Below are 16,812 nucleotides of genomic sequence, written 5' to 3'. Positions count from 1 at the left end.
TCCCAGAATCTGGCTGTGGTAAAATTAATGTTATCAAGTCTTTTGTGTAGCCCGCTTCCTAGCATATAAAGTTTTTCTATGATTAGGAAAAGGAAATTATAAAAAAAAAAAAGTCTTCAATTCTGACCAATACAGGACAAACATAGACTATAGTTGGTGTTTATTAGTACCAATAATATTACAAATAGTAGCATCTGTCATTTTTTGAATACCTATTACCTGCTAGATACTTGGCATATTTTAGCTCATTTCAAACCCTCAAGGAAGGACTTTTCCTCCATTTTATTGATGGGGCATCTGAGATCCAGATGCTCAACAGCTTGCTAGGCTCACCCAGTTAGCATGTAGCAGAGCTGATCAAGAGAAGTAAGGGGGTCAGGTTTGGAGGACAAAGAAAAATCTGGCCTGGAGAATACAGAATAATCATCAACAAACCAGCCAGTTGCAGGGAGCTGATAAAGTCTATATGAAACAGAACACTAATTCACCAACCTGGGCAGTAACTATTTTATCTCCACTGGTAGCACTTGCCAAATCAAGAGAAGGCTGAGAATCCTTAACCGTACTTTCTGAAGCCATGCTTGCGGTTAGGAGAGAATCAGACGTAATATTCTCTTTGGGAACTGCAATGATAATAACAACAACAATAACAACTCTTTTTGTTTGATTCTTGTAACAACCCTGTGAGGAAAGTGGCTTGATTACTCTCATTTCCTATACAGGGAAACCATGGTTCAAACAAGTTATTTAATTTCCTCAAGACTATACAGCTCATACAAAAAAAAGATGCAGGACTTGAATTCAGACTTTAGGTCTCCAAATCCCAAGTTTTTTTCACCATGCCACTCTCTCTCAGATGGCAACAGAATTGAAAGTTTGAAGTCTGCTGAAGTGTTCAATTACAGTAAAGTAATTTTCACCAATGTAAACATTTTTACATTTTGTCTATTACTAAAGAAATAATTTTAATAACTTGGTTGCCAGTGAGTTTTTTAATAAAGTGAAATAAAAGCAGAAAGGTAAACAGTTTCAACTCCAAAATTTCACCACAAAGAGTTATTTCTCTCTTTTTTTTTTTTTGAGACAAGATTTCACTCTGATCACCCAGGCTGGAGTGCAATGGCGCGACCTTGGCTCACTGCAGTCTCTGCCTCCCAGGCCCAAGCAATTCTCCTGCCTCAGCCTCCCAAGTAGCTGGGACTACAGGCGCGTGCCACCATGGCCAGCTAATTTTTGTATTTTTTTTTGTTGTTGTTGTTCAGATGGGGTTTCGCCATGTTGCCCAGGCTGGTCTTGAACTGAGCTCAAGCGATCCGCCCGCCTTGGCCTCCCAAAGTGCTGGGATTACAGGCGTGAGCCACTGTGCCCAACCAACAGAGTGATTTCTCAATTAATACTTGCCATCTATATCAGGAGTTTTCAGAGTCTCAAATTCCAATTCGCTTTTCCTTTTTCTTGGTGGTGGAGCAGGTCGAGATGGAGGTGGGGGTCTAGGAGGTGGGAAATTAGTTGGAGGAGGTGGGCGTGCTGGAACAGGCTTCTTTGTACTAGCCACTATATCAGGCTCTGGAGTAAGGTGTCTTGGGGGTTTGGCAGGGGCCACTTCTTCCACAGCGGCAAAATCTTTAGTAGATAAGGAGTCTGAGGACACAGGCTCTAAAACATCACCACCTCCTTTGACTTCCACTGCTTCCTTGTTCAATACTTCTGTTTCAGTTTCAAGCACATTAAGCTGCTCAGTTGAACTTGTTTGAGTTAACTTCGTGGTTTCATCTACTGGTTTCTCACAGGTTTCATCAGAAGGAAAGCATTTTTTTAATTCTAATTCAGTCTCTTCAAATGTATTCTGACTCTCTGCCTTTTGGGATTCTTCCGGTAGTACTTGATCTATGGCTAACAGTCCGGGTATATTGCTCAGATCTGTTCTAGCCACAATAGGACTGGCAGTAGCTTGATCAGAGAGTTCTTTTCCTTTGGAATCCAAAGAGTCATCTTCAAGCTGTAGTACTTTCTGACTCTCCTCAATAATACTTTCAATAATCTGATGAAAGGGTTAAAAGTAGTTTTTAAAAATGAAGCTATTTATAAGAACACAGTAACAGCTAATCATTTACATAGTACTTAGTATGTGCCAGGCAATGTTCTTAACACTTTACATATTTTAATCTTTACAACAACCTTATGAGATTCTACTCCTACTGTCACCATTTTACAAATTAGGGAACTAATCAAATGATTTGTCCAAGGTCACAAAGCTAGTAAGTGATGAAGCAGGTATAAACCCAGGGAGTTTGATTCCAGCATCTATACTCTTAACCCTCATAATAGCAAATTTGTGTTAATACTTAGGTACAAAAGATCAAATAACCCTGTAAAATCAAGTTCAATCCTAAACTTACATTAAGACTCAATATCCTGATTCATTTACATATTTATGCCAAACTTGTTGTAATACCAGCCTAATGGTTTGAGCCTACTTAACCAAACCACGATAATCCAAATCCCCAGGAGAAGAATTCAAGTTGTTTAGCTCTGAACTCAAGCTTATGACCCAAAAATCAGCAGATGCAGGGAGATTAACATTCTTAAACAGACTACACCTAAACTCCACTATTTGGACTGATGGCAGGACCATGAAAAGAGTTCAAATACCCAGTCCACCTTGTCTTTTCCCTTCCTTTCTTTTTCTTTTTTGAAATGGAGTCTCACTCTGTCACCCAGGCTGGAGTGCAGTGGCACGATCTTGGCTCACTGCAACCTCCGCCTCCCAGGTTCAAGCAATTCTCCTGCCTCAGCCTCCCTAGAAGCTGAGATTACAGGTGTGTGCCCCACGCCGGGATAATTTTTGTATTTTTAGTAGAGACGAGGTTTCACCATGTTGGCCAGGCTGGTCTTTAACTCCCGACCTCATGTGATCCACCTGCCTCAGCCTCCCAAAGTGCTGGGATTACAGGCATGAGCCACTGCGCCTGGCCCCCTTTCTTATATGTAGCTTAAAATATAAACAGGCTTTCTATTATCTTCTGCCAACATTTAGAATATATTTTCTCCCCAGTCTTGTCATTACTAATATTAAATCTCCCAGATCACTTATCCTGCCACCATGTCCAACCATGAACAACTTCTGCTTTCTCAATTCCCTGGCTTCAGAAAGTTAACAGAATGCATCATAGAACCATCCTAATCTGGTTTACTACAATTTCATGCTAACTTGAACTGGGTATTACTGCTGCTCAGTAATATTCATCCCTGATTTCTTAGCATGTTCTATATGTTAGTTTTTCTCAAACTTCAAATTGTTAACCTTAGAAATTACCTTGCTTTCACCAAAACTAACCAGAGTCCAACCAATTTGTCAATTAGGTGGTTACTGAGCACTGAGAACCTCAATGATAACAGTGATAACAGAAGTCATATTACAATGGATTTGAGATCGAATAAGAGGTGAAGATACAGAGACATTAGCACGGTCTGAGTTTTCAAAAAGCTTAGCTATAAATGCAAAAAGACTTCGATAAAGTGACCCAGCACTTTTATAACCTGAAGGGAAGGAACTACTGGAAAAGAAGATAACAGAGCAATGTTCTGGAAAAGAAAGGAAAGAAGGCCTACTGTGTATAAGACCTAGTATACACATTCTCATTTAATTGTCATACAGGCCTTTGGGTTAGGTAGCTGGATTACCTCCCTCCTAGAAAAGCAGGACTCTGAGGTAAAGGCTTTAAGAATTTTGCCAGTCCCACAATTAGTAAGCTACAAAGCCAAAACTGAAATCCAGGTCTTACTTAAAAATCCAGTGATCTTTGTATTATACCACACTACTTTGGACAGAAAACAAGAATACTAAATCTTCAGTGATGGATGACATGAAAAAAAGGTAAGAAATAACAATGAATATGTAGGTAAAGGAAGTGAAAGATGATACAAAGGAATGGATTCAGGCTTTTTAGCCTCTAATATTTACGTGGAGTAGGAAACAAGGTTATCGGCTGAAAGTGAGGGGGATGTGAGTGGGTACAGTGAGCATGAGGTGAGTATAAAGGTTTGAAATAATCACTACACATAATGGAAATGTCTGTGCCACAAGAGGGGTCAAAATGAGGTTGAAAATGCATCTTCCCCAATCCCTTATCTGAGAATAATCTCTCCCTCCTCTGCACTTCTATTATTATTCTTACTGTTCAGTATAGTATGAACTATAATACAAATACAGAGCTGTATATAGGCTAGCTCTATTTATTTTCTCTACACCAGATAATTAGTACCTGGAGAGAAAGGTCCATGTTTTTTGCCTCTTGATATGCCTCATGACACCTTCTTATGGTGCCTAGCCCTGTCATTTTTTTCTGGATTTTAGGAAATAGTGAAAACGGAAAGACTAAGAGAACAATGAGAACCAAGACACACATAGAGATGATTATGCTAAAGCATTGTTTGCTGCAAAAAGCTCACTGTGACCGGACGCGGTGACTTATGCTTGTAATCCCAGCACTTTGGGAGGCTGAGGTGGGCGGATCAACTGAGGTCAGGAGTTCAAAACCAGCCTGGCCAACATGGTGAAACCCCATCTCTACTAAAAATACAAAATAAATAAATAAATAAATATAAAAAATTAGCCTGGCGTGGTGGTGTGTTGGTGTAAACCCAGCTACTCGGGAGGCTGAGGCAGAAGAATTGCTTCAACCCAGGAGGTGGAGGTTGCAGTGAGCTGAGATCACACCACTGCACTCTAGCCTGGGCAACAGAGCGAGACTCAAGTCTCAAAAAATAAATAAATAAATAAATAAAAAGCAGACAGTTTAGTATGACATAAGGCATTCCTATAATCCAGCCCTAACTTTGCTCTCTAGGCTCATCCTCAAATGTTCTGCACATTCCCCACCTCCATGCCTTCAGTAATGCCTTTCCTCTCCCATCTTAGCCTGGCCAAATCCTTTTTTTTTTTTTTTTTTAAGAGGGAGTCTAGCTCTGTCGCCAGGCTGGAGTGCAGTGGCGCAATTTCAGCTCACTGCAACCTCTGCCTCCAGGTTCAAGCGATTCTCCTGCCTCAGCCTCCCAAGTAGCTGGGACTACAGGGACACGCCACCACGCCCAGCTAATTTTTGTATTTTTAGTAGAGATGGGGTTTCTCCATGTTGGTCAGGCTGGTCTCGAACTCCCGACCTCAGGTGATCCGCCTGCCTCGGCCTCCCAAAGTGCTGGGATTATAGGCGTCAGCCACCGTGCCCGGCCTAGCCTGTCCAAATCTTATGCATTCATTAAGAACCAGCTCAGGTGCTACCTCCTCCATGAAGTCATCTTCATTCCTACCCCCAAGCAAGAAGTCTCCTTCCCTTTGTGTTCTTACAATAGTTTCTAAGTTTATTTGAATACTTACTGCATTTAGTTTTGTGTTTATCCAATTTCTTCTACTAAAATGTAAGTTACTCGAGAGCAGAGTATGCCCTCGTCCAGGGTATATCCCCATAGCCTTTATCATTAGTGATTCATACTTAATTCAACTGAAAAGGCTAGAACTTAAAAAGTGATTATTTAGAATCTTAAACCTCATTCTGCTCCACAGTGTTTTCTCACTACTGTTTAAACTTCTAAACTCTCCTTAAAATCATCTTTTTTCCCCACTAACTATAGATAGTTATACATTTGTAATTTATCCTAAGAAAAACATTCTTTAAAAAATAAGAAAAGCTATAGTGGAAAAAACAGGAATATTTTAAGTTTCAACAATAAAAATGGCTAGATAACATTGTAATCCATTTACTTGATGGAATCTGATGCATCTGGGTACAGAACTCATATAGAAGTATGAGAAAAATCTAAAAATGGTAAGAGTAAAAGACAGAATATAAAATTCTACCTACACTACAATTAGGCAGAAAAATGTATGCTAATGGATGAGGACCAGAAGGAAATGCTGAAAAATCAAGACACCTGTGTGTTACAGTATAGAATTATAGGCAATTTCTTATTTTTTTTAAAAAATGGTTCAATTCCTGTTATGTACACTGCTATGCAATCCACCATTCGTCCCAAAAGGGAACATTTTTCCTTTAAAGAAAAAAGTGGGTGGGTGGATTGCCTGAGCTCAGAATTTCAAGACCAGCCTGGGAAACATGGCAAAACCTTGTCTCTATAAAATATACAAAAATTATCCAGGCATGGTGGCATACACCTGTAGTCCCAGCTACTCAGGAGGGTGAGGTGGGAGGATCACTTGAGTCCAGGAGGTGGAGGCTACAGTGAGCCATGATTGTGCCACTGCACTCTAGCTTGGGCGACAGAGTGAGACCCTGACTCAAATAAAAAAAAAATGTAGTCCATTAAATTTCTAAATTCCATAAGGATAGAACAGTGGTTTTCCATTAGGGGTTATTTTGTTCCATACCCCTTCCCAGACATCTGGAGATATATTTGGTTGTCATAATTGGGAGTTGAGGATGCTATTGGCATCTAGTAAGTAGAAGCTGGGGATACTGCTAAAACATCTTACAATGCACACAACAGGCCTTCCCCTACCCTCTATTAGCCCAAAATGTCGAGTGCCAGTACTGGAGAAACTCTGGGGTGGAGAATGTGTCATTTTGTTAGCCTCTGGAAACCCACTGGCTAGAACATTGCCTAGGGCACAGAAAACACTTAAAACTTGTATAAATGAATAAAAACACACCATCCTGTCTTTCTCCTTGAGTTTTATCCTGATACTGTAAACTGCCCATTTTCAAAATACTGATCTTGTGCTCAGTCTCTTCTAGTAAACCAACCTTTGAAGCTTCATAGCATCAATTTTTTAAAAGGTATCAGGTACTATCAGAGTAAGGACTTCTTATAACTTCTGATTCCTAAAGACATCAGAATGTTGCTGCACTGAGCTTTTCAATACCCATAACTCCTGGTAGTAACCTCAAGAAGAGTTAGGGCTTATTCTGATAAAAATACAAGAACAAAAAATAAAAGCATTTTACAAAATATTGTCTCAAGGATAAATTACCAATTAGAATATGAAAAGGACTTCTAAAAAGACTGAAATGTCTTCAACCACAAATGTGACAGATTCATGAAACATTTGCTGAACATCAGCCATGTACAGAGCGCTATACTAAAAGAATATAAAAGCTGTTTGAAATATACCATATAAATATGATGTCTGCTATAAACTAATATTGACATTGTATCTTTCCAACCTTTTTAGACACATCTTGTTTCAATTCTTGTACAGGGGACTCATTTCCAACTTTGTATGCAGTGTTCTCTGTTTCCTGTTTGAAAAAGAAAAGAAATAGAGACCAAATGATGACATCTTTTCTTTAAAAATATGCTTTAAAGGGGTACAAATGAGAAAATGTAGCATTAATAAATCAAAGGCCCTTAAAGGGCTTTGATTTCTTCTTCTTCTTTTTTTTTTTTTTGAGACAGAGTTTTACTCTGTCACCCAGGCTGGAGTGCAGTGGCACAATCTTGGCTCACTGCAACCTCTGCTTCCCGGGTTCAAGTGATTCTCCTGCCTCAGCCTCCCGAGTAGCTGGGATTATAGGCGCGTGCCACCACACCTGGCTAATTTTTGTAATTTTAGTAGAGACAGAGTTTCACCTTGTTGGCCAGGCTGGTCTTGAACTCCTGACCTCAAGTGATCTACCCACCTCAGCCTCCCAAAGTGCTGGGATTATAGGTGTGAGCCACTGTGCCCGGCCTAAAGGGCTTAGATTTCTGAATACTGATAGATGCTCAGAAATTTTATGCCAAATGGGACAATGTAATTTGCATAAGAAAGTTACCCATCAGCAATATTCTATTATTCTGCAATAGGATATTTACCTTTAAATGTGAAAACTTGCTCAACTTTTTAACATTAAAAAACTGTAATGGACGATAAGAACTTCTACGTACTTTTATAGCTAAAAAGGATTAAGGATTTAAGCAAGGGGCTGAATAAAAATTGTTATTTTCCCCAAAGCATTGCTCCATAAATATGCACAAATACAAAAGTATATAACACAGAAAACCACATTCAGGGAATAGTTTTCTTAAAATTCTACATGCTTTAGATAAAAGAAATCAAGACTTAACCAGAAGTTAAATGAAGCCCCTAAAAAAACTATGAAAAAAGATGAAAAAAATTAAACCCACCAAAAATACATATATATCTACGTATACATTTATATACACATACGTACATATATATATATATTTGGGAGGTTAGAAATGGATACTGCATTTCTGCTGGAAAAAATTAGGGTAAAATAAGACAATCATATATTTGCAAATCTCAATACAATACTCTTCTCAATCTTAAGTTGTCTATTTATAGAAGCACAGCAATTTGAATGCTACTCTTGATACTGAGGAAAAAAAACCATAATTCTTTGTGCACATCACAGAGTTTGTTAGAGGAAGGTCATTATAACCATTTTAGACAGATAAAGGACTCAAGGCACATTAATTATTTAGGTGGCACTTATACAAGTATCAGGATATGATCACAATAGGCTCAATAATGAAATTACTCCAGAGATTATTAAAATGTTAAAGATTTAACGTGCCAGTGAAATTTCTGTAGGACTTGCAATATCTTCGAGCACTGAATTCCTCCCCCAGAATTTGGAGAATACTACCAATCTTACACAGATTCTTCTAGAAAAAAAAAAATGTTTCATGGACTCTTAAGTATCAGATAAAATCCAAACAGTACCAAGGCCCATGAAGGCCTAAACATGACATAGCCTCTGCCTACATTTTTGATATCTTCTACACTCCTCATCTCCCTCTCATATCACTCCCCGACAATTACATTCTGGCCAATAGGATGATTCCTTGCCATTAGGGTCATAGCTCAAGTGCTATTTTATCAGAAAATACTTCCCTGACCATCTCAAAATAGCCTTAGCTGACTCCTTAACTTTCTATCACATTATCCTATTTTTCTTTTTTTTTTAACTTTAAGTTCAGGGGTACATGTGCAGATTTGTTACATAGGTAAACTTGTGTCATGGGGTTTTGTTGTACAGATTATTTCATCACCCAGGTATTAAGCCTAGTACACATTAGTCATTTTTCCTGATCCTCTCCCTCCTCCCACCCTTCACCCTCTGATAGGCCCCAACATGTGTTATTCCCCTCTATGGGTTCATGTGTCCACATCATTTAGCTCCCACCTATAAGTGAGAACATGCAGTATTTGGTTTTCTGTTCCTGCATTAATTTGCTAAGGATAATGGCCTCCAGCTCCATCCATGGCCCTGCAAAGGACATGATCTCGTTCTTTTTTATGGCTGCATAGTATTCCATGGTGTATATGTACCACATTTTCTTTATCCAGTCTATCATTGATGGGCATTTAGGTTGATTCCATGTCTTTGCTATTGTGAATAGTGCTGCAATGAACATGTGTGTGCATGTGTCTTTATAATAGAATGATTTATATTCCTTTGGGTATATACCCAGTAATGGGATTGAGGAGAGGATGTCAAACTATCCCTGTTTGCAGACAACATGATCTTATATCTAGATAACCCATAGTCTCAGCCCAAAAGATTCTTAAGCTGATAAACAACTTCAACAAAGTCTCAGGATACAAAATAAATGTGCAAAAATCACTAGCATTATTATACACTAATAACAGCCAAGCAGAGAGCCAAATCAGGAATAAACTCCCATCATTTGCAATTGCCACGAAAAGAAAATACCTAGGAATACAGCTAACTAGGGAGGTGAAAGGAGAACTACAAACCACTGCTCAAAGAAACCAGAGATGACACAAACAAATGGAAAAACATTCCAAGCTCATGGATAGGAAGAATCAATATCGTTAAAATGGCCACACTGCCCAAGGCAATTTATAGACTTAATGCCATTACTATTAAACTACCACTGAGATTCTTCACAGAACTAGAAAATTTTATTTTAAAATTCATAGGGAACCAAAAAAGAGCCTGAATAGCCAAGGCAAATCCTAAGCAAAAAGAACAAAGCTGGAGGCATCATGCTACCCAACTTCAAACTATGCTACAGTGCTACAGTTACCAAACAGCATGGTACTGGTACAAAAAGAGACACACAGACCAATAGAACAGAATAGAGAATACAGAAATAAGACCGCACACCTACAACTATCTGATCTTCGACAAACCTGATGAAAACAAAGAATGGGGAAAGGCTTCCCTACTCAATAAATGGTGCTGGGAAAACATTATCCTATTTTACTTCATTGCACTTATCGTTCGAAATGACCTTATTTACTTGCTTATTTTTTGTCTCTTCCCTGTCCCACTAGAATGTAAGCTCCATGAGAGATGGACCTTGTTTGTTCTATCTACAGTTTGTTCAGTACCTAAAACAGTGTCCAGCACTAAATAATCATTTGCTGAATGAATGTTGAATGATGCATGCTCTGTTTTTTCTTCAGTTAATACATACATCTTAAGTTTACATAGGCTTTAATTGGATCCTGGTTTTATACGAAAGAAGGCCGGGCACAGGCTGAAACCCGGAGTTTGAGACCAGCCTGGGCAACACAGTGAGACCTCGCCTCTAAAAAAAATAATAATTAGCCAAGCATGGTGGTATGTGCCTGCAGTCCCAGCTACTCTGGAGGTTGTTGTGGGAGGACTACTTGAGCCTAGGAGCCTGAGGCTGCAGTGAGCTATGATAATGCCACTGCATTCCAGCCTGGGAAAGAAAGCAAGACCCTGTCTCAAAAAAAAAAAAAAAAAAAAAAAGAAATTAAAAAAAAGAAATAAAAATCTAACCAAGACCAATTGATAAGATAACCCTGACAAGGTGGAGAGAGAATACTTGGAAGCTGATCACCATTAAGAGAATACTTGGTCCAGCCTGGGACAGAGCGAGACTCTGTCTCCAAAAAAAAAAAAAAAAAAAAAAAAAAAGAATACTTGGAAGCTGATCACCATTAAGAATAGTTGATGCTCTCAGCAGAACGGGGTCCGCAGGAAAAAAGAAAAAATAAATAAATAACAGTTAATGCATATTAGAGAAACACCTTCAACTGTCCTACTAATTATTTTTATCCAATTATTTTCTAATAACTGTTTATCAGTAGGAAAATCAGAAGCATTGTACAGCATAATTCTGTGGATATTTTCCCTAAATTAAGCTACATAAAATTACACATTAATAATCTTTGGACCTCAATTTGATTAACTGATTTTTAGAAGCAGGGTCTCGCAGTTGCCCAGGCTGGAATGCAGCCATCCTCCCACCTTAGTATCCCAAAGTGTTGGGATAACAGGCGTGAGTCACTGCACTTGGCCTATGTGTCACTGCACTCGGCCTATGTGTCACTGCACTCGGCCTAATTTGTTTCAATTATTTACTTATAAAAGATTAACATTCCTACACTAGCCAAAACTGCCAAGCAGTGATCAGACTTCTATTTTATTTGGCTTTAACAAAACTCTCTTGGAGTCTGAACTTTTAAAAGATAGTAACTCCTAAGGTACTCTGCTGTTTTAAGTCACAAGTTTAAAGGAGTGATATGGCACCTACCAGAGGGCCTGATCTCCAGAGAAGACTTCTTAATAAAATCAGACTTAGGATATATAGTCAATTATGATTCTCTCTCAGTGATGTATAAGATCCAGGTCCTTCTAACACCTTGATCAGGCTTTTGGGACAAAGGAATGGAAGCCAAGCATGTGTCCACAGACAACCAATGCCAACTTAGCTATACTTGAGACAGTCCATTACCTACTTCTGGTGATGTGCTGACCCATTATTAAAATGCAGTACTTACTAAATCCCAGCTTCCCTACTATTAGGCAATTTCTCTAACTCCTATCTATCACGGTATCAAAAATTTGCTTCCTTAAAAGGTATGGTAGCTTATTCAATTTTCAGCAATTCATATAACAGTTACCTCCACCTGTGTTGGATATTACAGAGCTGTCTATAACCCCCCTGCAGTATTTGGTTATAAGAGTTCAGCTTTTTAATTTTAATAAGTACACCCCACAAAGTATTTGTATGAAAGTGATCTACACTCACAGAAATCTTCATTATTACCTACTAAAGAACATTAAGCTAAAAACATTAATTATAGAAAAATTCAGGTAACTGGTAATTTTTAGTAGTAAGGGAAGGGAAGCTACTAAAGTGAAATTTTTAAAAAAAGGAGAAAAACTTATAAATGTGACTTCCACTCTTTTTTTGCTGAGAAAATTGTTTTAAAAAGTAAACAACTCTTAAATCGCTGTCATATCCATACATCCACTCCTTTCAATGCTGTTCCCTTTGTTGGAGTCTCATGTCTTGACATTTTAACTGCCTCTTGACAGCTTTCTTTGCACCTAAGTCTTTTTCCTCCAAACTTTCTTCCACCCTTCCACCAGTTTTCTTAATTCCCGAGCAAAAACAAACAAACAAACAAACAGAAAAACCACCTTGGCAGCACAGCTGTAAGACATATAAAAGTTGACTTTTTAAATGTCCCACTTTAGGCCTGGCACAGTGACTCATTCATGTAATCCCAATGCTTTGGGAGGCCAAGGGAGGAGGATAGCTTGAGGCCAGGAGTTTCAGACCAGTCTGGACAACCTAGCAAGACCCTATCTCTAAAAAATAAAAATAAAATAAAATAGCTGGGTGTGGGGTTTGAGTCTGTAGTCCTAGCTACTTGGGAGTCTCAGGTGGGAGGAGTCCTTGAGACCAGGAGTTCGAGGTTATAGTGAGCTGTGATTGTGCCATTGCATTCTTGCCTGGGTGACAGAGTGAGACCTTCAAAAAACAAAAATATCCTGGTCGGGCCCAGTGGCTCATGCCTATAATCCCAGCACTTTGGGATGTTGAGGTGGGCAGATCACTTGAGGTCATTTGAGACCAGTGTGGCCAACATGGTGAAACCCCATCTCTACTAAAAATACAAAAATTAGCTGGGTGTGGTGGCAGGCGCCTATAATCCTAGCTACTTGGGAGGCTGAGGCAGGAAAATTGCTTGAACCCAGGAGGCGGAGGTTGCAGTGAGCCAAGATTGCATCACTGCACTCCAGCCTGGGTGACAGAGTGAGACTCCATCAAAAAAAAAAAAAAAAGAAGAAGAAGAAAGAACAAAAGAAAAGAAAAGCAAGGAAAAGAAACCCAAAAATATCCTGCTTCAAAATTTTAAAGATCAGAGTTCTTTTCTAAATTTTTTTTTAACTTGAGACAGAGTCTCACTCTATCGTCCAGGGTGGAGTACAGTGGCACAATCTTGACTCACTGCAACCTCAGCCTCTCAGATTCAAGTGATTCTCCTGCCTCAGCCTCCCAAGTAGCTGGGATTACAGGCATGTGCCACCACGCCTGGCTAATTTTTGTATTTTCAGTAAAGATGGAGTTTCACCATGTTGGCCAGGCTGGTCTCTAACTCCTGACCTCAGGTGATCTGCCCGTCTCAGCCTCCCAAAGTGCTGGGATTACAAGCGTGAGCCACTGCACCCCATCTCTTTTCTAAATTATAATTTAATTTTTAATTGACACATAATATGATACATATTTACAGGGTACAATGTGATGTTTCAATGCATGTATACATAGTATTATGATAAAATTAGGTAACCTGACATTCAAGGCTCATCACAATCTGGCCTCAATTTATTTTCCAGTACTCTAGCACTGAAACTTTTACACTGGTCACAGTTTTTCAATGCTTCTAGCAAATCCCATGCTTTTGCATATTTATTAGTCCCTACTATTTCCTAACTACAATGCTTTCCCAATTTTTCTCTATCTACCTATGCAAACCTCTCCCAATTTTCAAAGCTCAGCAAAAGTTCTATTTCCTCCCTGAAACTTTTCTCTGCTATTTCAGGTAACAGTGCTCTCACGCCAATTCTATCTTCCTCTCGTTCCTCCAAACCCCTTGTGGCAGTTAACACGTCTATTCTATTTTACAAACATCGAGACCTCATAAATTGCCCTTTTGTATACATGTCTCTTCCATCAGACTGTAAAATCACCAACAATCAGAACTATATCAAGCCTTCCTTTATATTACAATATCAATAGATATACTGTTATTCATAATATGCACTCAATAGCCTCAGTACATGTTTATCATAGAATACTACTCGGCAATAAAAAGAAACAAACCATTGATACAGACAACAACTTGGATGGATCGTGACCCTTTCAACCAATCCCATAAGGTCACATAGTATATAATTCCATTTATAGAACATTCCTTAAGTGACAAAATTATAGAGATGGAAAACAGATTTAGGGATGATATGGGGAAGGTGGTGGGTGTGATTATAAAGGGGTAGCACAACGGAGATCTTTGTGATGATGAAATAGTTCTGCATCTTCATTGTGGTGGTTATACAAATATACACATGATAAATTGGCGCAGAACTATACACTCGCATTGCACCAACGTTAAATTCCTCATTTTAAAATTGTACTATAATTAAGATATAACCACTGGGGAAATGGTGAAGAATATACAGGACCTTTCTGCATTATCTTTAAAGCTTCCTGTGAATCTATAATTATTTCAAAATAAAAAGTTAAAAAAATGAACAATATCCAACTTCATATTTATTTACTAAATATGTATACTTGTTATCTAATTTCACTCAAGTTAAGGACAATCTATAATTACTGGGGTAAAGTAAATTCTCCAAATCTATTTGTTATAATATAAAAATATCTTAGCGCTAAATGGCTTTTAAGACCTATAAGCATAAACAGTAATCGCCTCTGGATATGAAGTTTGAGAGGTGGGGGATGAGAAGTGGAAGGAAAGCTACATTTTCAACCATATACCTTCTGTCCTGAGTAAATTTCAACCCTACACGTTATTACTTTTAAAGACTGTTTTTATTAAATATTAAGTAAATACAAAATAATTTTTATTTAGCGTAAGAGTTATGATATAACTTTTCTTAAGCACTCAATTTAAGAAAAAGAACATTATTATCAGTTTTCAAGTCTCTTGTGTGTCCTTCTCCATTTCCATTACAATCTCTCCCCCTCAGAGAATGACCGATATCCTAAATTTTGTATTTCTCATTCCCTGGTAATTCTTCACAGTTTTACCATGCTTGTATCTCTAAACAATCTATTCTCTAAACAATATATTCTTTAGTTTGGCATGCTTTTGAACTTAATATAAATGAAATGTTACTGTATATGTTTTTCTATGAGTAGTTACCCCCAACTCAACACTCTAGTGCTGAAATTCATCCATGTCATTGTATATAACTAATTCATTCATTTCTACTACTGTAGAATATTTCATATAAACATATCATAATTTATCAAAGAGACTGGTATCCAATGTATATAAACAGAAGGTCGGTATACTGGAACTGAAAAAAATATAGCATGTTTGAGATTACACATACATATAAATATACATATACAATATATACTCTATCTGATATAAATAGTTCCGTTTGGTGATATCTTATACTTAAAATGGCTCTCAGTGGCATAATATCTCAATACCAAACTCCTCTGCCTGAATATAAGCTGGGATTGATTTTTATATATAGTGATGGTACATGGGCCCACAAGAAGTATACATGTGTTTCAGTTACTGTACATTTTTGTCATGCAAGTATTAATTTTTTGCTTTTTTTTTTGAGGTGGAGTCTCGCTCTGTCACCCAGGCTGGAGTGCAGTGGCACGATCTCAGTTCACTGCAGCCTCCATTTCCTGGGTTCAAGCAATTCTCCTGCCTCAGTCTCCCAAGTAGCTGGGAATACAGGTCTGTGCCACCACACCTGGATAATTTTTGTGTGTGTTTTTTTTAGTAGAGACGGGGTTTCACCATGTTGGCCAGGCTGGTGTCAAACTCCTGACCTCAACTGATCTGCCCACCTCAGCCCCCCAATGTGTTGAGATTACAGGTGTGAGCCACCATGCCTGGTCAAGTACCACTTTTTCAACACACACACACACACACACACACACACACACACGTTCTTTTATTCTAGATATTATAAACAAATAAAAATCAGTAGAAATCTAAAAAATACTTACAGTTCCTTCTTTACAGCATAACATTTAGTTAGGTATTTCTAGAGTACCTATGTATACCAAGTAGGACATAATGACTACATTACTGAGCAAAAAGTGAGTAAAAAAAAGCAAAAGCAAGAAAATGAAGAATTACACAAAAACACGAATAAAAAGTATACAATTTCTAAAAACATAACTTTCAGAAAGCACAACTTACCTTGAATGTTGAAAGCCCAACTTTTCCTGGAGACCTGTTCAGAAATAAAAGTAAGGAGGTGTTGAATAGAGGAGATGAGAAGACAAATACTTCTATACACTTACTACAGACAAGTCCACATTTAAAAAATGTGTATATATTTTGTGACTGAAAAGTCTTGTGTGCACGTAGAAAATGTGGAAAACAAAAAGTGGAAGAGAGGCTGGGCGCAGTGGCTCACGCCTGTAATCCCAGCACTTTGGGAGGCTGAGGCAGGCGGATCACCTGAGGTCAGGAGTTCAAGATCAGCCTGAATATGGCGAAACCCCACCTCCACAGAAAATACAAAAATTAGCAGGGCGTGGTGGTGCGTGCCTATAATCCCAGCTACTTGGGAGGCTGAGGCAGGAGAATCACTTGAACCGGGAGGCGGAGGTTTCAGTGAGCCGAGATCATGCCACTGCACCCCAGCCCTGGTGACAGAGCGAGACTCCATCTCAAAAAGAAAAAGAAAAAAAAAGTGGAGAAGACCAGTCTGGTCAATGGAGTGAGACCCTGTCTCTACAAATAATTTAAAAATTATCCAGGTGTGGTGGCTATTGCCTGTAGACCCAGCTACCTGGGAGGCTGAGGCACGAGGATTGCTTTAGCCCAGGAATTCA

The 16,812-nt window shown here is 38.5% G+C and overlaps 1 protein-coding gene across 4 annotated transcripts in view; it reads right to left on the bottom strand.

Annotated features, from left to right (window-relative positions):
- Positions 1 to 16,812, bottom strand: part of WDR44 (WD repeat domain 44) — a 103,860-nt gene that overhangs the window by 55,248 nt on the left and 31,800 nt on the right. For 3 of the 4 annotated variants that reach the window (XR_010154628.1, XM_016943651.3, XM_016943654.3), the window contains exons 2-5: positions 16,172 to 16,205; positions 7,182 to 7,256; positions 1,402 to 2,041; positions 493 to 623 (exon numbers count right to left, since the gene is read on the bottom strand). Coding sequence is in view for 3 of the 4 variants with exons in the window: in XM_016943651.3 (XP_016799140.1) it covers positions 493 to 623; positions 1,402 to 2,041; positions 7,182 to 7,256; positions 16,172 to 16,205 (880 nt within the window). In the remaining variant the exon portion in view is untranslated. The remainder of the gene's footprint in view (positions 1 to 492; positions 624 to 1,401; positions 2,042 to 7,181; positions 7,257 to 16,171; positions 16,206 to 16,812) is intronic. The other variant, XM_016943653.3, reaches the window with a different exon arrangement.

The sequence above is a fragment of the Pan troglodytes genome, chromosome X (genome assembly GCF_028858775.2).
Source record: "Pan troglodytes isolate AG18354 chromosome X, NHGRI_mPanTro3-v2.0_pri, whole genome shotgun sequence".
Classification (NCBI taxonomy): Eukaryota; Metazoa; Chordata; class Mammalia; order Primates; family Hominidae; genus Pan; species Pan troglodytes.
Note: the sequence above shows the minus strand (reverse complement) of the source record. Positions and strands in the feature narration are given on the sequence as shown.